This window comes from Cyprinodon variegatus, unplaced genomic scaffold (assembly GCF_000732505.1).
Source record: "Cyprinodon variegatus isolate N-32 unplaced genomic scaffold, C_variegatus-1.0 Scaffold171, whole genome shotgun sequence".
NCBI lineage: Eukaryota > Metazoa > Chordata > Actinopteri > Cyprinodontiformes > Cyprinodontidae > Cyprinodon > Cyprinodon variegatus.
In genome coordinates, this window is record NW_015150624.1 from 1,255,195 (window position 1) to 1,266,686 (window position 11,492).

General features: G+C 40.5%; 2 protein-coding genes across 2 annotated transcripts in view; both read right to left on the reverse strand.

Annotated features, from left to right (window-relative positions):
• Positions 1–10,611, reverse strand: part of chsy1 (chondroitin sulfate synthase 1) — a 47,396-nt gene extending 36,785 nt beyond the window's left edge. The window contains exons 1-2 of the mRNA XM_015378392.1: positions 9,883–10,611; positions 3,061–3,556 (exon numbers count right to left, since the gene is read on the reverse strand). Coding sequence (XP_015233878.1) covers positions 3,061–3,556; positions 9,883–10,202 — 816 coding nt within the window. The 5' untranslated portion in view covers positions 10,203–10,611. The remainder of the gene's footprint in view (positions 1–3,060; positions 3,557–9,882) is intronic.
• LOC107087034 overlaps positions 10,368–11,492 on the reverse strand; it is a 3,284-nt gene continuing 2,159 nt past the window's right edge. The window contains exon 3 of the mRNA XM_015378368.1: positions 10,368–10,690. Coding sequence (XP_015233854.1) covers positions 10,368–10,690 — 323 coding nt within the window. The remainder of the gene's footprint in view (positions 10,691–11,492) is intronic.

Below are 11,492 nucleotides of genomic sequence, written 5' to 3' on the forward strand. Positions count from 1 at the left end.
AAGTCAATGAGTCGATGCAATCAACTGGTTTTCCTTAGATAGAAAACTTTGAATCAGTTTCACTGGATGATCTGGTGAACTGTAAAGTGCTTTGAGATGGCATGTGTTGTGAATTGGCGCTATAGAAATAAATTGAAAACAAAAACAAACAAACTGTAAATCATATATATAAATATTTTTGCTTTAGGATAAAAGCTGTGTTTTCATCTGTCAATATGTTCTATGCAGAACTCCTCAACTGGAAAAGTTTTAGTTTCACCTGGTTTAATTTTGTAAAAGGTCTCCTTTAAGGCACCTTCAGCTAGTTGATTTATTAATCGAGAAAATAATCAACAGATTAATTGGTTTGCAAAATAAGCGTTAGTCGCAGCCCTAAACTACAACCTGTCCCATGATTCCGGGTACGACTCCCTGAGCATGTGTGGGTTCTCTCCGGGTACACCGGATTTCTCCCACAGTCCAAACACATGACTGCTACGTTAATTGGCTTCTCTAAATTCTCCTTAGGTGTGTGTGTGTGTGTGTGTGTGAATGGTTGTTTGTTCTGTTTGTCTCTATGTTGCCCTGCGAGGGACTGGCCCACTGCTTCACTGAGCAGCCGTCAATAGAGTCAAAACAACAACAGCTAAAAATAATAAAATCTTCTTGGAAAAAGTGTCAAAGCGCTTTAAGGCATCATCCAAAAAATGGTGAATAAAGTTTTATTCCTCCTGAAGAAAGCCGTCTAGACACCTAATGAAGGTGCTACTGCATGATTTACAGCCTGATGCTTTGCAGAGAATGCAATTTCAACAACGCAGGTGACGTCATTAGCTTGAAGGTCGGCGAACCTCGTGCCAGAACTCCAACACTTTCTGTTGTCGTGTCAGAATGATCTCCCTGGGAACAAATTGTTAAATTAAATTTCCATAAAAGGCACCGGGTGCTAAGAGGCGGCAGACACAACGACACGCTGTGGGAATTCTGCAGCTTTTTTCCTCCATGCTACTGTAAGAAGTGGTTTGCCGCCTGGAGTGCAGCCTTATAGGAAAAGTAGCAGTCATTGCTCACACGTTGCAGTTATTTTCCCCAGTAATGAGCTCATCTGTTCGGCCCATTAGCACAAGAACAAACTACTTCACCGTAAGTGGGCGGCAGTAAATATTAGCTTAGGAGATAAGAATGGAGCAAGTAAATAAGAAGAGATAAGGAATGGGGCTGTATGATTCCAGATTTTTAATGCTTTCCAGCTCTGTTTGCCTGACCCCTCCACACTTATCTTTTTTCATGGTTTCTGCCAGAGTTTTCTCTAAATCTTGCTCTTAGTGTCATGCAATAGTCAAAGGGTCCAACGTTATGAAAATATGTCCGCCAGGAAACATTTACAGAGCTGTTATAAAAGTACATGTCTCTTTTCAGTTCAGTATAAAATTTTTAATTCTTTAGTTTATCTTAAACGTTTCTGTTGTAAAATAATAAATTTTAAAAACAGACCTAGATAATCTTAATAAAACCAAAATTTACACTCTGGAACGGACATATCTAGGGGTTTGGGATCCCAGTTAGCCACAGTGAGAGGTGTTACCCTATAAATGGAGAAAGAAAAAAAGAGGAAAACTCTGCCACTAGGTGGCAGAAGAGCTCAAAATAACATGTGAATGACCAAACTATTTTAGCTAGGAGGGAAAAACGACGGCCCGACCAAAAAAAAAAAAGCATGAATCCATCTCACTTCTGCCTGAAAAGTTCTGCAAAGTTCAGGGAAATATTGCGTGGCCTGTTAGTGGAACATGTTGGAACGCGCAATGATGTTACATTTTAGCACTAGCTCAGAAAACAAGATGATCGTAATAAACATCAAATAGTGGTAGTGGTGTGATGGTCTGGGAATATTTGCCACATGCATGAAATTCTAATGGTGTGATCAACCTTAGTAAAAAGATCATGGTTTCAGAGTATTCAGAGCATGCATGAATCTGTGTGCTAGCTGCAACTTGCTCCTCCCTTCTGTGTGGTTGCAAACCCACTTTAAGCCTTTTACGCCACTTAAAGGGCTAAAGGGATAAATGTAGCAATTTAATTTTGTTAAATGTATGAGCAAAATTGAGTGCCATTGCGATTTAAAACTTGCACTTTGTTAAATTGTGATTATATTACAAGTGCAATAAATTACCCAGTTCTAATGTTAACAATTAACAACTGTACACAAAACGCACAGCTAAAGCTATGGAAAGAATGCTCTGTTCCGTTTGAACATCATTCCCCTGATGATGTCATAAGGGGAAATAAGCTATCTGAGTGGTCTGTAGCAACCTATCAGTAAGCTCATTGGCTTTATTATATAAAGTATTGTTCCGTCCTCCCAGCCACAGGGATTCGGTACTTTAGTCTTCCACTTCAAACTGATAAATTACCACACATCTCAGACATTCCCTGATGGCCATTTGACCAGCTCAGTCCATCTGGTCTCACTGATGCATGATGCTAAAGTCTGTTCAGTCTATGACGGCATAAACTTCACCTTGAAGTAATATAACAGTTCGATCCCCACAGCCTCTACTCTGGGCCCTTAACCCCACACTGCTCCACAGGCGTCACGCAATGGCAGCCCACTGCCCCCCAAGGGGATGGGTCAAACTGCAGAGAATGAATTTCCCAACTGTGGGACAATTAAGGGGTTTACATTAAACCGCCGGCTGAGACAAAAACTGTCCATTTTGAAAGGGAGACATTTTCATACCAGGTATACTGAGAAACCGAAGCGTGTCTATTCAGAACCAGCGCATCAGTACCACAACAACTTCCACAGTCTACAAGAAAATCCAAAAGGAGAAATCAAAATCATGCGATCCTGACCTCGAGTTTAAAACCCATTTGAGTTAAGCAGCAGAAACCAGAGCAAACCAGTATGTTCTCCTTAATAAAGGCTTAGAGTGGCCTAGTCAAAGTCCAGATCCACAAAAGTTTATATGAATTTCAAAAATGAACTCAAATTGTTCGCAATCATAGGTCCAGGTCCTCTAAAATTCACATAAATACAACTAAAACAACTAAATATGAGTGAAATGAAAAGCCTCCTACCTCATAGGACCAGACGCACTGGACCTTGGCGAACCGCCTCACACAGCGGCCCACCTCCACGTCCTCATGGGTGGTGTACATCTCCTGCAAACATTCCCGGATGTGGGGCACCATCCTCCGGAGCACCTCGCGGCTCATGATGACGCCCGGACCGCCCATGCAGAAGTTCTCCCCAGGCTCTAGCGCCAGCTTCCCGAGTTCATCACGGGCCCCCATCCCCGTCTGACCCAGGAAAATGGCCTCGCTGCTGTTGAGGCTTCGCAGAAAGCTCTCCAGCTTGTCGCTCTTGATGTAGACGTCATCGTCAGCCCTCATGAACCACTCGTACTTGTCCAGGTAGTGGTCGTGCATGTACTTCAGCATCATGAAGGACTTCTTCTGAGGCGGATAGGAGTCGTCCACATTCCTCAGAGCCACGATCGGGATGGGAATCGAGGTGTCTGAGCCTTCGCTGGAGAAGAATTCAACCCTGCCTGGGATCGTTTGGGCCCATGTTCTGTTAACAATAAAACAAAGGTAGAAGCGAGGTGAAGCAGAGCTCAGATAGCAGAGCTGGGCTCAGGTTTAATGTGGAGTTGAAGGAGTCTTCAGAGCAGAGAAACCAGCCCTGTTTATTACATCCATGTTCTTAAATTATATGAATCAGATCCTGAGGCTAAGTGATGTGTAGACAAGAAACCAGAACCTACGCTTTTTGTTTTAGCAGCTAAAGCAGCAGCTCTGGGAGAAAGGAGGTTCATCTAAAGGCTGTTTGTGACCACATTCCTGTGGCGCCAGCAGTAGCAGCAGCTTAATTAGATCCTCCTCAGGGTGCTGAGATGCTGTGACTGAGTGGCCTCCTTTTTATCAAACTTTCATTAGCCTATTAATTCTTAATAAGCAGCCAGGTGCTGCAGGAATTTACATAATTTTTTAACTTCAGGGGTTTGGATCTGTTGCTCCGTTTGTTACAGACGGACAACAACAGCAACTTTATATCACATCTTTGTTTTTATTTATAAACTAATGTCAGTCCAATAACAGTGGACTCATTTGGTTTTGTTGATTTTGTGCAAACATGAGCTTTATGTCGACCTTATAAATCAAATCTGATTTTTTTCCCCAACCAAATCCCGTTTTTCCTTTTTTTTTTATTCTCTTATGTTTTTAATAAAAAAAATTAAAAAAAAAAAGACAAATGACACCCATTACTTTCTAAACCTAGTTTTTCTTTCAATGGTGACTTTAATTTAAAGAGCAACTACATTAAGGCTGAGAGAAAAAAAAAGGTTTTAGGAGGAACTTTTTTTCTTAGGTTTTTTTCATAGTTTTATATTCTTTTTTTTTACTCACTTTGTTTTTACAGACTTTATTACTTTTTTTTTTTCCTTCCACGTTATTCTTTTTCAGAGTTCTTTTGAATTTTGCTTAAATGTTTCTATAAATGATAAATTATTATTATTTTCAACCAGTGTATAAATATCAAACCTATAAACTGATATCATCTTATAAACTTTCTTTTCATAGTTAAGGCCAATTTATGCCTCTGATGCATAGCCTCTGCAGTCGTCAAATCTGTCTCAGTGTTCAGAAAAATCCTGACAACGCGTCCGACGGTCGCAAACCCGCGCAAACATCAAGCGGAAGTGCGCAGATAAAAAGCAGCTGTGATTGGTCCTTGGTACACCGTTCCGGCCGTCTGTGTGGTCGTCATTCTCGATTCGGTGCCGGGGCACCCCATTTTTAAAAACAGAGGAAAAACTAGAATGGACAACTATGACGAAAGGTTAATTGAGGAGGTTCGGAAGTACAACCATTTATATGATGCCTCAGACAAATAATATAAATAAATATTTCCTTTTCAATGTCTAGCAACTCTAGATCCATCTCAGTGACCGTGATATATTGCAGATGCGCCATTGTTGTTTTGGAGGATAAACACTCCCGGCTGCGCCGCCGAGGTTCTTGTGACCATCCGCCAAGGTTCTCGTTAGTTCTCAAATAGGCTCCACCTTGCACTTTGGCGGGAAACTGCTGTGCGTACTAGAGCTGTAAATAATAATCATTTTGTACCGATGCATCGATCCAACAGCCGACGATCCGATGCATCGACACGTCCGCAAGAGTATCGATTCATGTTTTTTTTTTTCCTCCGGTCTATTTTTATCCATTTGCTCCCGGACGTAATTCTTCCTCCCGTGCTGCGGTGGCACTAAACCTATTTTGCCCTCCTACCTCGCTTCCTGGTTATAATCTTACAGCAGTATGTTGCAGTGAGTTTGACATAGAGATTTTTAAATTATGCTCAATATTGAAGCGTGGTCTGTGCTACACGCTGTGGGTGTAGATACAGCTGAGGCGATGAGGAAGTGGGGGCGAGTTTAGTCCGACGACGGAGGGACATGAGGGCCAAAAAGAGCAGAGATCCAGGTGGAAAAAGGGTCCCAGCGTTCTCGCGCACCTCGCTCTTCTAGCGGGTCAAACTTCACGAGTTGTTTTCTGCAATTTCGGTCATAAAAACAAACCAAGCCGGCCTCCTGTCTGCGGCACTGTCTGCTGTCAGCTACAATTTGGGAGAGGTGCAGCAGAGCGTCTGTGGAGGGGGCGGGACGTCTGGAGCCGAGGTATTTCATTGCACACATTGCAATGATTTTGTGCAGTATTTTTTGACGCAACTTTTCTACTTCTGCTATTTGCTGTTGTTTCTAAAAAAAAAAATGCATAACGATATTACAACTTTCATTGATTTATTTCAAATTTGAAACTTTGTTTAGCCTGTAAGGTGTAAAAAAAAAAAAAAAAAAGAACAAATTAATCGAATCGTATCGTGATGTATTCTTGAGTATCGAAAATAATCGAATCGTTGGGTCAAGAGATCGATACTGAATCGAATCGCCATGATGGATGTGATTTACACAGTGCGTCCATAGAAATTACAGAGCGACGGTGCAGAAGCATACCAGCAAAACTGATTCACGACCAGACGCAAGCAACATTTGATGTGTGCAGTTGCAGAAGTCTAATACGCCCTTTACATGGAGCTTTATTGTTCAAAAACACAAGAAAACACATTTACACATACCCAGTTTTTGATGCTTCAGTTTCTTATGCCATATAAAACAGATTTATTATTTTATTTACGGATTCTGACCGTGGTGCTGTCTAGGCCGAGTGTCTGAGCTGCATGAGAAGGCAGCACAGCAGGAAGGCATCCTGACAGTTTATATCTTCAGCGTTGTTTATTGACCCTCAGATCTACTCAGCCAGGCGTGGAAGTAGTGATGTTAGATGTTTGTTTGGACAGACCAACATTCAGATTTCTACTCCCTTGTTCAGTTAGTGAGTTTCATCACATGTAACAGACCCTGACTGCACTAAGATAAGCAGAAAGAGTTATGCTTAACATGTTTAATTAAGCAGATTAATGTGTTTTTCATTCTATCCACAACGTGTATGAAACGAGACAGAGAAAAAGAGGAAGAGAAAAAAAAATGAAATTTGAAAAAATAAAAACGGGAAAAATAGAAGAAAATGGGGAAGGCTTGGCTCTTCCTGCAGAATCTGTGCTAAGATTTTATCCGAGGAGCAAACAGGGAGCCTACTGACAACAGCGGGTCAAAGGTGAGGCCCTGAGTCCGCCGGCGGCGGTGTTTAATCACGTTGGCCGTTTGTAGTTCTTTGCATTTTATATAATCCCATAGCCAGTCTGGCAGCTAGCCAACTGGTTCTTTCCTTAATTAACTTTAAGCCACACTTTTAAATGCCGCTGCACAAACATTAAACCGCCGCACGTTCTTCTTCGCTGGTATTTGTGGCATTGAACTGGGAAATCGGAAATGCAAAACGTGACCGATTCCGGCAGATTTGAAAGGAATCGATTGATTATCAATACCCAAAGCAAATTTTAAAGACTTTATTCTTTTCATATTGCATGTTTCAGATCACTTTCTCTTCATTTCTGGGGGCGGGATTTCCTCTGGAGAGAGAAGCAAAGACGCATTCCTATTGGTCTGCTGGGTGTTAGCAAAACCATTTTTTATTGGTCAAGAGCGAGAGTGTGTATCTCGAAAATGCAATATGAAATTCAATTCATTAAAAAAAAAAACTTTGAAAAACAAATTTGAATGAAAATAAAAACTTACATAATGGCAAAGTTACTCCTAAAACCTTTGTTGATTAATAAATTCATTTTTTTTGCTACAATCATGGAACAAAATCCACTCCATATTAAGCGTAATTGCAAAACAATAATTTTTCACAACGGACAATGAAAATATAACAAAATAATTGTCACCGGTAAACTAGTTGATCAGTTATGAGGAGAGACTGAAGAACAAACAGTGATGAATTGATGTCACTCTGGTGGAAAAAACAATTTTCCAAAAGTGTAATCTTCATTGACCCTTCAGACGGCAAGTTAGCATTTTCAATCACTTGCAAACCCCTCAAAAATGGAGTCAAATCTGATGCACCAATGAGGCCGCTACATGGCTGTGCATCTTATTTTGGCATTTGACCAACTAGATGAGCCCTTGAATGATATATTACCTACTGGAAATTAAGCTGGAAAAAAAAGTTAACAAGTCAAGAAAAAAAAGCTAAAAAGCTAATTGAAAAGTTAAAAAGTCAATAAGCCTAGTTAACAATTATATTTAGGTTTATAAACTAAAAACTGTAAGTGCCAGTATCCGCATTAATGCCTCTAAGGTTATGCTGGACCAAACCAGATGTGTTTGCTTCACTCTAAGTGTTTTTCCATGAATTTCTTATAGAAGCACTTTTTATTATTTTTCTTAACTTATTCGGGCAAGTTGGCGTTTCTTGTTATTACATTGACATTAAATTTCACCATCAAAATATCCAGATTTTTTGAATGTTACAAAGGTAATAGAGGTGTAAATCACACCCATCATTGCGATTCGATTCAGTATCAAAATCCTGACCCAACGATTGGATTATTTTCGATACTCAAGAAAACATCTTGATACGATTCGATAAATTGGTTACTTTTTTCTTTTTTTTTTTTTTACCTTACAGGCTAGACAATGGTTCAAATTTGAAATAAATAAATGACAGCTGTAATATCGTTATGCATTTTATTTTAGAAACAACAGCAAATAACTGAAGTAGCAAAGTTATACTCCACCTAAGCCTATGAAAACCTCATTCACTGAAAAATAATCAAGCCTCTGTTTTATAGATTCTGAAAGGCTTTGCATCAAAAAATACTGCAAGCGGAAAGTAGTGGCTAAAGGAAGCGAGGTAGGAGGGCAAGTAGGTTTAGCGCCACCGCAGCACAGGAGTCAGAATTATGTCCAGGACCAAATGGATAAAAATAGACCGCTAAAAATCGATACTCTTGCAGACGCCTCGATGCATTGGATCGTCAGCTATTGGATTGATGCATCGATACAAAACGATTATTATATACACCCCTAAAAGGTAATAAGTTCTTGTCCTGGATTCCAATAACACTATTGGCTTGAAAGTTTGATTTTCAAACTATTTCCCTGAGAGCCCTATAAAGGATTAACAGTAAATTGGTTAATTGATTAAATTGAATCAATTGATCTCCCAGCTCTAAACTCTCCCATTCCAACAGGGTTTTTCCTCAGGGTATTTGGGGGTTTTGCTGCCTTCACCACCTCATTCAATTATATTTCTCCTCTGGAATCAAATTAAAATTGCACGTGTAAATCACTCCAGCAGAAATTGCTCTAGTCTAATTCAACATGATCTAAATTTATCAGAAGCCCAAAGAAAACATCCAGATTCCTGGCCATAAAATGGTTAACCAGAAGGAGCATTGTTCCCCATAAAGGATTCAGCATTAGTAGCTGTTCATGTCGCTCAAATATGGTTTAAAACAACTCCTAATTTCTAAGCTGTCTAAAAGTGGAAATACATTAGGGTCTTATTTATAAATAATCCTAAAATATATTCTTTTAAATTGAAAATTTAAATTCCCTTTAAGATTATCAGAGTAAACTATTTTACCTCTTAAAAGTCAAGTTTGGATTCTTATTAATATTTATATGCTTTGCTGGTGAAGGTTCTCAGTCATCCAGGTCATGATCATTCCCAAAAAAAGAAAATTAAAACAATCCACTGGACTTTGTTTCCAAGTTTGACATTTAACTTCCCATCCAGGAAGCTTTTTCAATTCAAAATGTCAGGAATGGGGCTGAGTTCCAGGTTTTATACAGTAGCCCAACAAAGCCTTGTTTTTGTTCTGAAAACATGCAAATTGGAACCGACTGAGACGAAGATGGTCCCTAAAATCTGTAAGTTTCCAAACCAATTTCTCATACTCATGCATTATTCCGAGGGTGTCTTTCCCAAAATGGACTGCAATGTGCTGGTGTCTGTTCCAATATGCATGTTTTCAAAACAAAAACCAGCCTTTGTTGGGCCACTGTAAAAACCTCCAACTCATTTCTGACATTTTAAATTGAAAAAAAAAAAAGTCCTCAAACTTGGAAACAAAGTCCAATGGATTGTTTTGGATTTTCTTTTTTTCTTTATACGGTTATGTATAGATTAGACTATCTCTGTTAAACAGAGGTTTTAAAACATAAAAACTATAAAGAAATCGTTTTATTCCTTTAGGTGAATTTATAAAACTGCTACTTCAGCCAACATCTTCCTAGTTTGGGTTTGAATTCTTCAGGATTTTAAATGCCTTAATAAATGAGTGAGGTGCTGGGAGGTGGTGGGCTGAAGCAGACCCTCCTTTCTTCCAGACTGGAGGCTCAGCAGGAGTTTAGATGGTTCTGACATTTAAAGAGCCTTTCTGGCCGCGTGCAGCCATCATCATCACCATCCTCAGTAGTGTGCGCGTACCTGTGCGCGGCCACGGCCCGGCTGTTCAGGTACTTCTGGGCCGTCATCACACCGACGAAGAGGAAATTCTTGGAGCCGGTGTCCGGCTGGTTGGTGGTGGGGGAGCCGTTGGCCGGCTGCCCCCACAGGACCCCCCCGTGTTCCTTCCTCAGACCCCCGTTGAGCCCGCAGGCGGCGGGGTTGGCTTTGCGCTTGTGTCCGGCTCTCTTCAGCTCGGTGGCTCTGGGTAAGATGAGCCTGGAAGCCAGCGTGAAGCCGACCACCAGCCCCAGCAGGACGCTGAACCAGGCTCTGCGGCTTCGCCCTGCCATCCCCCCCATATGAAACTTCACCAGCGGCGGCTTTAAAAAAAAAAAAAAAAAAAATGCGAGAGATAAAATTCAGGGACTTAAAAGACGGCCGTTAGAGCCGCGGCTCGCGCTCCGTCTGAAGAGCAGAAAAGCGCTTTTCTTCTAGATGCCCACGTAGCATCGCAGCAGGCTGCTTCAAGCCGCTACCCGGAGCCCAGGGTTCCGCTGCTCCGTCCCTCCCACCGAGCGAGCAGCACCGTCCGCCGCGGGGCCAGTCACCGCTGAGCCGCACCGGGAGCGGGGTTCATGGCAGCTGAAAGCGGAGGGTCCCGTCCGGTTCGTCCCCCACGCACAATCCAGGTCTGACGATCCAGGCTGGCTGCTGATCTCGAAGGGTTTAACGCTGGGTTTTGACCCTAGAGGCTTTCCGTAGAGATGTTCTGACTGGCCGACTACGTAGCGACACGTTTTACCGGAAACCTTTTTTAACCCTTTATAGGGCACTACGGTAGAGATTACTGCAAAAATAACAAAGGTTAACTGATTTTTACATTTTATTTTAGTTTAATATGAGGAAAAGTCAGAATTCTGACTTTAATCTCAGAATTCTGACTGGTTTCCATTTTTCTATGGCTCTTTCTATGTTTGATTTGAATGTTTGTGGATATTAATCCCCTGCTATTTGTTTTACTTTGTATTTTTCAATTGTAATTAATCTTCATCTGTTCATTTACGCGTTTACCATCCTATCTGAAAGCATTTTTTATGTAAATATAAATGGCTTAATAAAAAATAAATAAACTAAAAAAAAAACTTTTTAACCATTGCAGTGTCTGCAGCTTACATCTAAAGCGGACATGCTTGAGTGTAAATTATTTTTTATTTATTATTTTTGAAAATCTAAGCAAAACCCCGCAGTATTATTATTAAAGTGTCGATTGACGTTCGGAGTAGGACTGGAAAGTCGAGCAAATCGTATCTATTTGGGTTTTAGTTCAAATGCTTTCATTGAATTATTAAAGTTGTGTTTATATTATTTTTATTTCCCTTTTTCTTTCCCATAATGTCAGAAAATCTAACGAAACAGAAACAGAACTGCACGGCGTATCTTTGGCGCCATCTAGTGGTTAAACTCAGTTGCGCATTCAGGCTTTGGTTTTGAAAATGTGAATTCAAGGAACTGACACAAATCTTTAGCCTTTTTAGATCATCTTACTTATTTTGGTAATAAAAAGAATGAAATATTTCACAAGTTTTTGATCTGTAAATTTGTTCTCACACGATGCTAATCAGCTTTCAGGTTAATTCCTGACTCTGTGA